At 32.0% G+C, this 13,931-nt stretch overlaps 1 protein-coding gene and 1 pseudogene across 2 annotated transcripts in view; one reads left to right on the top strand and one right to left on the bottom strand.

The window, feature by feature from the left end:
- LOC114300550 (uncharacterized) overlaps positions 1 to 1,821 on the bottom strand; it is a 40,490-nt gene extending 38,669 nt beyond the window's left edge. The window contains exon 1 of one of the 2 annotated variants that reach the window (XR_014365091.1): positions 564 to 1,821. Coding sequence is in view for 1 of the 2 variants with exons in the window: in XM_082921875.1 (XP_082778001.1) it covers positions 564 to 1,071 (508 nt within the window). In the remaining variant the exon portion in view is untranslated. The remainder of the gene's footprint in view (positions 1 to 563) is intronic. The other variant, XM_082921875.1, reaches the window with a different exon arrangement.
- A 1,915-nt stretch (positions 1,822 to 3,736) lies between these two features.
- LOC114300522 (cytochrome P450 81Q32-like) overlaps positions 3,737 to 13,931 on the top strand; it is a 64,936-nt pseudogene continuing 54,741 nt past the window's right edge.

Genomic DNA, 13,931 nt, shown 5'->3' with positions numbered 1-13,931 from the left:
CTTAAAAACAGCTTTATTACACCAGTGGGCAAGAGAGTTAGCTATAGGATTAACAAACAAATTTTTGAAAAAATAAAGGACTATATTTTTTAGCTCATTAGGATCATCAATCCAAACATCATTCTCATTTTTAAGAACATCAATTTTTAGTCTTCTTCTCTTGATCAAAGTGATAAGATGAAAAATTTTAGTGTTACGGTCCCCTTGAGTGATCCAGGTGGATCAAGATTTTTAAAACAAGAGCAGCTCCTCTTGGTAGAGGATTTTATTATACTGGTTAACCAAGTCCTTTTCCAGAACTTAGAGGTTGTGATTGTGCATTCTAGCTTGGGATTTTTGAATCCCTTCAATACGACCAAGAAGCCATCTTTTATTTCTGAAAATATTACCAAAAACATTTTTATTCCAATCCAAAGCAGCAGAGGCCATGTTGTGTAAATTGACAAGAAGGTTAGAAGGCAAATGATTCCAATTAGAGTGAACAAAACCTCTGAAACCCTTATGAATAATCCAAGCAGCTTCAAATTTAAATTGTCTAGTAGAAGGGGTATGAGGAGTCTTACCTTGGGTGCAAACAAGCATAGGAGAGTGATCGGAGTAAGTTCTGGGAAAGTTGCGGACAAAGCCTTTAGGGAATCGGGTTCTCCATTCTGCATTGCAAAGGGCTTGATCAAGATGAATAAGGGTTTTGGCCCAACCTTGTCTGTTATTCAACCAAGTGAGACTGGGGCCTGTGCAACCTAGATCAATAAAGTTACAGCTGTTGATATGGTTCACAAACTTCCTACTACAACTAAGACTGTGGCTCAGGTTTTGATTAGTAGAGAAACTTCTCTTTTCCTTAAGACTAGCATGGTCATTGAAATCTCCAACTAATAGCCATGGCAACTGATTATTTTGTGCGATGGTTTCCAGACTGTCCCAGAGTTCATCTCTGGTTCTGGGATTGGGGCTAGCATACACCGCAGCCAGCATCCATTCTGGATAGTTTTGTTTGGAAATAGTAACAAGGATCATCTGGGGGTTAGCTTCAGAGATTCTGACATTAATGTGATTTGTGTTCCATAGCATCTAAATCCCTCAACTTCTTCTGATAGGGTCCACATGTGAAGACGCGGTGTAACCAAGGCTATTGAAGAACATGCCCATTTAGCTTAATTCCACCTTTGTTTCCATCAGGACTAGGAGATCTAGTTTATGCGTAGAGACCAATTCCTTCAGAGTTCGTCTAAACTTGTTGTTTTCCGCCCCTCGACAGTTCCAAAATAACATATCTATGACAGGCATTTGAGCTATGTTTGGAATTTCGGAATTTGTTGGTGCACCCAGAATATTCCTAACTCTGAGATTGTTTTCTTCCATGGATAACTTCGATTTCACGATCACTAGGTGCCGACTCTGGCTGGCTTCGAACTGCCACCATGGCTATATCTTTAACTTCACCTCCTCTATCCTCCAGTCTACACTGACGAGGTGAGAGGCTTCTTTCCTTGGTTCTAGGCATAGCATCACTCTGTTCTCCGAAGCTCTGTGAATGGTTGTGTTCTTCAAAAGTTTTGCTGTCTCTGTTGACTCAGTTCGGTTATGTTCTACTTTCATCTTTGGGTTTAGCTTTGTCTGGTGGTTCTCTAATAGTTTTCAGTTTTGTTGCATCAGGGAATGGGTTCAAGATGACCATCTCTTCAGTATAAATGGTGCTCTGGCCTTGTGTGGTTATATCAATGATAGAATGACTTGACACCCCTCTGTGTGTTGTAACCTCGTTGGCTACTTTTTGGCCTTCTCTGATGATTTCCTTCATCTTATCTTTATCAAGATCTACTCTAGGGATATGATGTGTAATTTTTTCTTTTCTATTTGGAACCTTTTGTTTATATTTGAAGCTTGTTTCAATGCTGGGCTGTGGGCTCGGATCCATTTGGGCTGTTTATTGGTCTTCGTGCTGGTCTGCTTGGATATATTGAAAGGCTTCAAATTTGTTTCCTTGCTTGTTGGAAAGGGGTCTCTTGAGGCCTTGGCTTTTCGTCCTTGTTTTTTCCTGTTTTAGGCTATCATCATGGTCCAAAATTGGGTCCATTGTCATCATTGCTATTTCCAAACATCATAGTCGGATGTACCTTTGATGGGCTTGGCCTGGTCGGGTCTTGAATCTCTTGGGGCCCAATCTGGCTTCTCTAACCTTTAACGATTCTCTATTGAATCTTCTTCGGTAGACAGTCGGTGTAGATCTCTCTCCAATGGCCAATCCTACCACAAGATAAATAAACTAAGTGCAAGTGTTCATATTCAATGAGATATTTATGTTTACCTAGTAAGAATTGCGAGACAAGAGGTTTGCGCAGATCCATTTCTATACACACTCGGGCATATTTGCCTCATGTTGCCATTGCTATGTTGATGTCCACCTTCAACGGCCTTCCCAGAACATTAGCAATGTGGAATAACACTTTTTCATTGTAGTATTTGATTGGCAAAGTTGGGAATCTGACCCATATAGCTGTAATGTCCTCCTCTGCAGCATCGGATTTGAAATCGTGTTGCCATTTTCTAATGGTCACACAATGATCCATAACCACCCATGGTCCACCTGTATAAACCTTAGTATAATCATCCATCATGTCGAATTTAACAATAAAGAACAATTAGGCATTTCTTTCAGGGCTCTCTAATTTCTCTGAGAAGCCCAACTATAATTTTAACTATGGGGAGGCCTTCGACTTCAATTTCCTCTGGTTCTATCTCAGTATTCTCGTCTTGCATTTCCTCTTCATCATCTAAAGAAAATAATTCCACATCTCCATCGAAGTTCTTTTCGTTGCTACTTTCATTGAATCGCAAGTGAAAGAGGGCTTGTTTGAAGGATTTTTGGCCTTCTCAGACATTCATCTGTGTTTGGTCCTGTTCTCCCTCGACAGCGTGCGATTTGGTTGTGGGTGGATCTTCCATACGTTCATCCGCTAGATCCTTAGATTGTTCCACTTTTAGATCATCACTCATTACTTCGTCCTCATTCTCGATACCAACCCCTTTGATTTTCTTAGTGCTCCTTGCCAGATGATCAACCTCTTCGGTGGATCGGCCATGGGGGCAAGTAGTTTCAACAACGGTCATTTTGAGAGAGACGATTCCACACGCATGGGTTCGTCTCCAACAAAGTTGCTAGTTATAAGTTTTTGAAATTCAAAATTAATGGTTTATGATGATCAAGTTATTAGAATTTTTTAAATATCTTTTATTTTATTTTATATTTTAAATTTCAAAATTTATTAATATCTATCTTCATGGCCACTACTCATGAAATGGAGACGGTGTAGATTATGATTATATGAAGTAATTTATTTAGTGGCCTAGCCACAGTTCCTTTTCAAGCTCACAAATCTCTCTGCAAATCGCTTTACATATAATTAGCGGAGAATATACAAACTGTGGCGCCTAATTACGGGAATCTGGTGGAAATGATAACGTAGATGTTGGAGAACAAGGCAAAAAAAACCTGAAACCCCTCCTCTCTTTGATTGTGTTGTCTTCTTCTGCCACGGGCGAAAAGCTCTCTTTCTCAGAAAGCCACTACTACTAATTAAAAATAAAATTGCCCAAAAATGCTTTGGTAGGTTCAAAACACAATCTGATTTGTTTTTTCAATAATCAAATTTCCAAAAAAAAGAAAAGAGAAAAAAAAAAAAAAAGAAGAGAAACATTCAGAAATAGGAAGACTAGAAAATTTCAAAAGATAGTAATGATAAGTCAGGTATTAAAGTATTGTCACGTGATACTTTAATAATATTGTGATTAATAAAAAGAATAAAATTCTCGAATTTATGTAGAGTAATTGAGAAATACAAGAGACATGATAAATCATGATTACAATGGGATATGGCAACTTGACGCCCAGACCAACTAATAATTTTTCACTAATTGGTCAGCGTTGGTTATACGAAACCCTTCTGTATATGTTTTGTTAGGGCTCTCAAGAGAGAGAAAGAGAGATGCCTTTTCTGTTCACCTCACTCTCGTATAAAATAAAAAATGTTATGAATTTTAAATAATCTATTAAATTTTTTAAAAAACCTCTTATATGGATGTAAAATCGATATAAATTTACATGTGTACATGTTTCACACCCATGTGAAAGGTTTGATAAAAATTGGATAGATTATTTGAAATCCTTAGCATAACTTGGGTAAAATTAGGGACTAAGACCTCATTTGGAAATTGATTATTTTAGTTAGTTTTTTATTTTATTTTATTTTTTATGAAAAGATGTACAGATAAATAAAGAAAGTAATGTAACAACTTATAATGACTTTTTGACCTTTTAACTAAAATTTTAAGTCCCCAAGCGAGGCTTAAGATTGTGAAAAAATTATTAATGGATCCTGAAGCACCACGTGGTCATGTTCGAGGTTAATTACAAATTTTCATATATTCTCATATTTTCCAAATACTCAATATAAAACTATAAATTCTATATTCTTCACCAATCAAAATACATTTAAAACATCACGTAACTGTACTTGTACCAACAAATAATTTCTCAAGATTGGGAGTACTTTTATACATAAAGCATCTCCCTAAGTTTTAGGAAGGGCTAATCAAATGCATGAGATCGAAGACTTCGCAACTTCCATGGATACTTTTATACATAAACCTTGTCCTTATTGATTATGAAAAATTATATCTTATTATGTTTTTGATAACATATAGGATTACTTTTCTCTTCCTACACACCAATCTCATTTTTTCAGGAATTCATGGAACCCACTTTGTTCATATATGTTTCTCTATTTCTATCATTCTATGTCTTGGCCAATCATATCCTTCGGAAGCTTCAAAACCTCCCACCAAGCCCTACCCTTACTCGGTCACCTGCACCTCTTGAAAAAACCGATCCAGTGAGCCCTATCCAAGCTCTCCAACATCTACGGCCCGGTCCTTCTCATCCAGTTCGACTTCCAATACGTCCTCCTCATCACCTCCCTTGCAAAAGAATGCTTTACACAAAACGACATCGTCTTTATTTCAAAAGCTCAATATCTTTTCCTTTTTTACCTTAGTTCAAATCAATGAATTTTAAGATTTCCAACAAAACATCAATTTCTTTCAAAAACACATTTAAATGAGAGATTTTCAAGATTTCAACCTAACTCACCTATTATATATATATATTTATCAGCAAAATGAACTTTTATTAATGAAAGAAAGAAAAAAGAGGCCAATAAGCAGTGGCGGAGCCAGAAAATCAAATTTGAGGGGCACTTATTAATTATATTATTGAAAAATTTTACAAAAATATTTAACGCAAGTTTTAACGATTGATTTCGAGGAACATTAAAAAAAATAATGTTATTCATAATTAGTGTATCATGGACAATATAAAAAAATATGGATATAAGTCTTAAAATAAATTATATAATGATAAAAAAAAATTATACAAATTTGATTAAAAATTCAATATAATGGTAATACCACGTCATCATTAGTATGTGATATCACCAAAATAGTAAATAAACACATAGAGAGTGAACCTCGCATGTCAGATGTAACTAACAATGCAATGAATTTCATATCTTTATAGTGATATTAGTTATATTTGTATGTCAATAATAATGACATTACCGTTACATTCAAAAAATTTCATAAAATTTTCATAAATGATATGCTTTATAATAGTGTCTTCATTTTCATTCAAAACAACTATTATTGTTCTCATAATTTTTAAAATGTCAATGACATTTCACTCTAATAATATTTTTATAATTTTTTTTATTTAAAATATTTTCTTTATATTTGCAACAAAAAAACAACAGCAACCATAACGCAATTAGTAGACATTAATGTATGTTTGGGAGGAGAAAAATTGAATAAACACCTAACCTTTGACATAAATATATAAAGTGGTGGTCCCAAGACTTGAACCCATAACCTCAAGGTTATTAGGCCAAGTCTTAACCATTAAATCAATAATCACCCTCTTTCTTTATATTTGCAAAAAAAAAAAAAAAAATTTCCAAAATTCAGGGGGGGCACGTGACCCCCCTTGTCCCTTGTTGCCTTCGCCAGTGCTAATAAGGCTACAGCAAACAGCAAGAAAAGCAAAAAACAGCAAGCATCATAGCATTACAAGCCCATCCCAACAAAGTTGGCACCGGCTTGAACACCTAATCATATGCAAGCACTGACCTAACTCAACTATATACTCCACAACATTTCACATGAACCCATTTGAAAAACCACCTTTTATACTTCAAAAACCAAAAAATAAGCCCTAAATCAAACCTACAACTCCCAAATCACTATACTTTCAAGGAACACATAACAAGGCTACAAATCATACAAAGAGATTGAGGAAATCTCTACCTCAAAATTAGAAAAAGAGAATAATAAAATTCAAAGTTTGATGGAGCCAAAAACTAGAACTTTTTCGATTAGAATGCTCACCTCTACGAGCTCTACACTTTTTCCGAAAGCACTATGGCGACGAGACAAACAGATTTGAGTGTATAAGGGTGTTTAGACACAAACTAGAGAGAGAGTGAAGAAATCTGATAAAATTATCTTTGAGAGAGAGAGAGAGAGAGAGAGAGAGAAATCAAAAAGTGAAAGAAAATATCTTTTTCCTGTAATGATATATGCACAGACCGCTCAAACAACCAAAATATCACTCGAGCATCAAACACAAAGAACTACTCAAGTGACCAAATCATGGCTCAAGCACACAATGACCCCCTCCCAGTAGTTCTGATGTACAAAGATACCACTCGAGCGAAAGAAATACCACTTGAACGTCAAATACAGAATATCGCTCGAGTGACCAACCCATTGCTCGAGCGAAGAACACCCTACTCTCAAAAGTTCAGACAGTAAACACAAAATACTCAAAGGAACCAAAGGCCGCTCGAGCGAAGAAAAGACCGCTCGAGCGAACCCAAAAAGAATCAGGTGGAATCCCCTTTGAAAAACTGACTTTCAACCTGTTTCAAACAAGCCCACAACCAAAATATCAACTCTCTAAACAACAATATAAGAAAATAATGGGTGTAGACAACCACCACGAGCATCAAATTACGAATCAAAGAGTATAAAAGATCGGGTCTTAACCCGGGCTGCTATAGAAATAATACGAATATATTATTGACATTGATTAAGAGGATTTAAAAATTAACCAATAATATTTTTTTATAATAGTATAGATATGAATATAGATTTCTTACTATAACCATTGAAATTAAAAATAACAATTACATCATTGCATGTTTTGGAATTACAAAATTTAAAGAAAAATAATATTAATATATTATTAACAATGATTAAGTAGATTTAAAAATTAACTCAATTTATGTAAATTAGATTTTAGATTAATCACAAAATGACATGTGTATTTTAAGTGTTAAAAAATTCAAAAAAATATGAGAAAATTATATAGAGACTTTCAATTTTAAAAAGGCACAACGTTTTTATTTATATTATATAATTTGGAATAGAATTTTTAAATTTACTGACACAATAATATTTTTATATAGTAGTATAGATATAGATATGGATTTCATACCATAACTAATAAAACTAAAGTAATTACATTATTGCATGTTTTAAAATCACAAAATTTAAGATAATAATACTAATATATTATTGACATTGACTAAGAGTATTTAAAAATTAATCAATAATATTTTTATATAATAGTATAGATGGAAGTATAGATATAAATATAAATTTCATACCATAATCATTGAATCTAAAAATAGTAATTACTTCATTGCATGTTTTGAAATCACAAAATTTAAAGAAATAATACTAATATATTATTGACAATGATTAAAAGGATTTAAAAATTAATTTAATTTATATAAATTAGATATGATTAAAAGGATTTAAAAATTAATTTAATTTATATAAATTAGATATTAGATTAATCACAAAATGACATGTGTATTTTAAATGTTAAAAAATTAAAAAAAAATGAAAAAAATATATTAAGATTTTCAACCTCAAAGAGGGCACACCGCTTTTGCTTATATAATTTGGATTAGAAGTTTTAAATTATTGACCCAATAATATTTTTATATAATAGCATAGATAGAAGTATATATATATATATATATGCACTTAATATCATAACTATTGAAACTAAAAATAGTAATTACATCATTACTGTTTTGAAATCATAAAATTTAAGGAAATAATACTAATATATAATTGACGTTGATTAAGAGCATTCAAAAATTATCCAACAATATTTTTACATAATAGTATTGATAGAAGTACAGATATAGATATAGATTTCATAACCATTAAACTAAAAATAATAATTAGATCATTACATGCTTTTAAATCACAAAATTTAAGGAAATAATACTAATATATTATTGACAATGATTAAGAAGATTTAAAAATTAACTTAATTATGTAAATTAGATTTTAGATTAATCACAAAATGGCATGTGTGTTTTAAGTATTAAAAATTTCAAAAAATATGAGCAAAATTGAGATTTTCAACCTCGAAGACAACACAACGTTTTTGTTTATATTATATAATTTAGATTAAATGTTTTAAATTTATTAATCCGAAAATATTTTTATATAATAGTATAGATATAGATATCGGTTTCACATCATAAATATTGAAACTAAAAATGGTAAGCGCATCATTACATGTTTTGAAATCATAAAATTTAATAAAATAATACTAATATATTACTGATATTGATTAAGAGGATTTAAAAATTAACCAATTTTATTTTTTATGTAACAGTATAGATATAAGTATAGATATAAATATAGATTTCATACCATAACCACTGAAATTAAAAATAGTAATTATATTTTGAAATCACAAAATTTTTTTAAAAAAATAATACTAATATATTGTTGACAATGATTAAGTGGATTGAAAAATTAACTTAATTTATGTAAATTAGATCTTAGATTAATCACAAAATGGCATGTGTATTTTAAGTGTTAAAAATTCAAAAAATATGAGAAAATTATATTGAGAATTTCAACTTCAAAAAGGGCACAACATTTTTGTTTATATTATATAATTTTGATTAGAAGTTTTAAATTTATTGAGCCAATAATATTTTTATATAATAGTATAAATAGAAGTATAGATACAGATATGAATTTCATACCATAACTATTGAAACTAAAAATAATAATTATATCATTGCATGTGTTTTATAAAAGAATAACACACGTTTGAATTATTTATTTTGATAATATTTGCACTATCGTTCTATAAAAATATTACTTGAATAGTTATATATATTAATTTTAGTTAATTTTTTTATGTATTTTGATAATTTTAGTTCTATTGTATTATAAAAGTGTAATTATCATATAATAATTTTGTATAATATATATTAAATTGTAAAATAATAAAATAAATACTTATTTTGATATTAAAAATAATAGTTAAATTAGAATAAGAATTAGTAGCATAAAATTAAAAGTAATTCTAACTATTTAATTTTTTTATATTCATTTGAAAAATAAAAATATGTGAAGATAGAAATTATATAAAATTTATTAAAACAATTAAATGTAAATATATTGTAGTTTGATTATCATATAATGATTTTATATGATATATATATTAAATCATAATATTGTAAAATAAGCACTCTTAATTAAATTGAAATAAAAGAAATTCAACAATAACTAACCAAGAAAGAATCACATAACAATAACTAAACCCAAAAAGAAAAGGTAATGAAAACATGCAAACGATAGATACATCGCAATGTGTGAGTGATCAATCATCTGTAATATGATGTCAAAACATAAAAGAATTTGCTGTTCAATAATTGAAAAGATAACTCAAGCAATAAATCCAAACTTTAGAAGTTTCTTGAGAGTATCATTGTTGTGCCAGTTTTTCCTCATGTGAATTGTGATTATATAAAATAATGTAGAAAATGAAATGTAATTTCATATGTAGAATTACTATAAAATTTAAACGACAAATATTATAATATAGAATAATATATAATTGATATTAGGTATAGAATAATGTACGGAAAAATAAGAAGAAAAAATAATAATGTAGCATTAAAAAAAATCATAATACCCTTAAAAGAATTAAGAAGAAAAACATGAAATGTAAAATTAGTATTGGTTTGTGGATTATCTCAATTTATCATGAAAAATATATGGAAAAGAAATATTTGTCAAATAGAGTCCATATAAAATAGTTAAAATTAGTATAATTTAAATTAGGTTTGGATTTGTGTAGAACTTTATATGTAATTAAGAAAATATATGCTAATGTGGCTCTCTTAGAAAAAAGAAAACCTTATAATATGACACTAAGTATGGGAAAAACACTATTTTTAATAATATATATATATATATATATATGATATATAAATTTCATGTCATAACCATTGAAGTTAAAAAAGTAATTATATCATTGCATGTTTTGAAATCACAAAATTTAAGAAAATAATACTAATATATTATTGAAAATGATTAAAATATTTACAAATTAGCTTAATTTGTGTAAATTAGATATTAGACCAATCACAAATTGACATGTGTATTTTAAGTGTTAAAAATTCAAAAAATATGATAAATTATATTGAGATTTTCATCCTAAAAAAGAATACAATATTTTTGCTTATATTATATAACTAGCATATCACCCGTGCTATGCACGGATTAAAAAAAGAATTAAATTAAATGACACATTATTAACAACAAAAAAAAAAGAAAGAAAAATACAGATTGTAAGAAAAAAGAAAAAGAAACAAAAATGGAAACATAATTTAAAGAAGAATAAAATAATAATATCCATTTACATAAACTCCATTTTTCACACACGCAAAAGTTCATGTAAATACACATTTAAAATGTAAAGTAAATACAATTGGGAAAAAAAAAATCACTTGTGACTTAAACTTTAATGCAAGATTTTTTAGGTATCGTAAAAGAAATGTGAAAAGGGCTCAAGGTTAATTGTGATTTTTTTTCTTTTCTTTTCAATATCTTATTCGTGGTTCCTTTTGCAGGCATTTGTTTTTATATTGAAAAGATTAAAATTCTATCATATTTAAAATTTATGTAGATAATTAATTGAAGGTTTTAAAAGTTAAAATATTTGAAAATAAGTTTGAAAAGATCAAGTTGAAATATATTAGAATTGTACAACAATCAATTTCAAATTGAAGATAAACTCCAAAAGATAGGGAGTTATGGAAAAAATAAAAATTTAAGTTCAAATTTGGAGATAAAATGAGATAATTATGAGAAAATAGAATAAATTAAAGATTTAAATACAAATAATTTTGTTAGATATAAATGAATAAATCATATTCTTATCTAAATTTTATTAGAGAACTTATTAGTATGAATGCTTTAAAAAATTCTGAGAACACACTACATTTAGTTTTATATATATATATATATATATATTGTACGGGAAAGAAATAATTCTCCTCGTATAATCCTGTTGACTAAGTCTACTCTCCTCCATACGACGTCGCTTTGTCACCTGAAAACACAAACGTGAGCTAGCCGGCGGGTGTGTGCCGGAAACCTCTCCGATGCCTAAGTCAGCAAACTTGACAAATAGACAAAGCTCAATGTATTCAGAAAGCAAAATTGTATGTTGTGTTTTTGTATTACCTCCTCCAAGGTAATTTTTGTGAGCTTTTATAGGTTTCGAATGGCACAATCCTAGTAGGACTTTTATTCCTCCATGCAGAGTCCTCCTAGGATTCATACTCTTACAGGATAATGTTTATCCTTTTACACCCTCCCCCACTGCTTAAACCAAGTGGGATGGCTTCTACCATAGCCGAACTACCATTTGACCGAAATAAAACTGGCTATGCTGAGCCACAAAGTAGGCCGAACTATCTTTAGTTCGGCCCTTCCTTTTACTACTCCTTATCTCGGTTTTCTCCTGTTCAACCCATGGTATGTTTGGACCGAGCTACCGAGTAGCAAGGTTCTGCCCGATCTATCCAGAATACGTCATGACCGGACTAACTCTGAGACCCTTACTTCAAGTTGTCCGGACCGAAGTAACTCAACATCTATTCTGGGCCGGAATAACTTCATCTCTCTTGGGCCGGAGTAATTTTTCGGCCCTTTTTACCCAATCCTTTGTACTTTTGGCCATAAAGTCCAACTCATAGCTCGGCCCAATTTTCACCAAAAATTACCCTCTCAATTGCCCCTTAATTCCATCTGCACAGCATGATTTGGGATTACCCGTCTACCAGCCGAGCTGAAGTTTTTTAAGCCTTTCCAGCCGAACTAAAAAACCGCTTAGCCTCTCCAGCCGAGCGTATTTTACTCCGGCTCTACTCGTTCGGTCAAAACGTCTCTTCAATCACAGTGACTGTAACGCTTCACTTTCCAATGATACGTGGCAGGTTCTGATAGGCTGTGGGTAGCTGTCACGCCGCCCTCGTACTACGAAAATTTTGAACAGTCCCGCCCTTTTGGCCTTTCGTCCTTTTCACAAAACAACCCCTTTGTCCATGAATCATTCATCTACCTTATCTTCTCTCTCTGTGCCTCCATTTCTTCACTTCTAAGCCCGTGCTTTTTATTGCTGCCACTACTCTATCTCCAGTTCCCTCTTCTTCAATCTGGTAAGTAAACCCATTTTCTTCCTCTGTTTTGCTTTCATAGCTTACTTTCTATGTTTTCGCGAAACATATTTGTACATTTTTGTTTTTGCTTCTGTACTTTTATGGGAAAATCAGTAGAACCTATGAGTATATGCTATATATCCTGTAGACAACTCGATTTTGATCCAGAATCATGTCCCAACCGAACTAGGAAACTGTTTGTCCTATATAGGTAGATTACTTTAGACAATAACCGAACTAGAACTTGTAGAAATAACAGCAGTTTCAGTAGGTTACCAACTCCCGAATTACTCTGGCCGAGATAAGCTCATCGAACGACGTTTGAACTCATTAAACTAGGAACCCCGGTCTTCAAACCGAGCTAAGCCTTTGGGGGCTAAGCCAGCCTTCCTAGTTTCTGAACTAAACTTAGAAAGCTGCCCCTATAGGCTCAACCGAAGTAACAAAAACTCCTAGTTCAACCGATTTAGGCCTTGGGACTAAACCAGCTTTCATAGTTTTTTAGAGCGAACTCAGAAAGCTGCCCCTAGGCGATAAGCCGGGCAAAATTGTTTCCAAAGCCAGTATGCCGAGATGCTTGCAAAATCTGGCAAATAAGAACCCTGCTCAAACCGAGCTAAGAAGAATTTCACTGAACTGAGATAGAACCTGTCCATAAAGCCGAAGTAGGGCTTTTTTACCTTGCTTTTAATTTGTAGCACGGTCCAATGATCTGTGCTTAACCCCTCTGTTTTCTACTTTGCAGACTTAGGTTGCCCAGGCACTTCTGCGTGCGCTCAACCGAGCTACTGAGCACAATTTTTGCACCAATATAACTTATTCGTAAATTATACAACAAATGGGTAAGTATAGGTATCTCGTAGACACTCCAGGCGGCCTAGCCGAATTCCGAAAGGACTATAATATACCTGATGACGTCCACCTGTCTTTAGCTGAAAAGGATGTCATTCCCTGGGATAATGATGGCTTCGTCCCCTTCACCCTTTTATCCATTATAGAAACCGGACTACGGTTTCCAGTCCAACCATTGATCTGTGAATTTCTTAGGCAAACTAGATTATGCCCTACCCAACTATCCACCAATTCATACCGCATCATCATGGGAATAGCCGAACTTAACCGCCAAGCCGGACTAAACCTTGGCTTGGCCGAAATCTTCCACCAATATTCAATTGGTTCAAAAGAAGATGGGTGGGTCTATTATCTTAGAATATGTCGCCGCCGAGAGAAGATAATAAAATATACACCGGACAAAGACTTAAACGACGACGATTTTTTCTGGGTCTCTGGGAACTTTGAGGATTTTCAAGCCCAAATTCCTGGCCGACC

The sequence above is a fragment of the Camellia sinensis genome, chromosome 3 (assembly GCF_055761805.1).
Source record: "Camellia sinensis isolate YWXY chromosome 3, ASM5576180v1, whole genome shotgun sequence".
Lineage (NCBI taxonomy): Eukaryota > Viridiplantae > Streptophyta > Magnoliopsida > Ericales > Theaceae > Camellia > Camellia sinensis.
The sequence above is the reverse complement of the archived record's forward strand: the minus strand, read 5'-3'. Positions and strand labels throughout refer to the sequence as shown.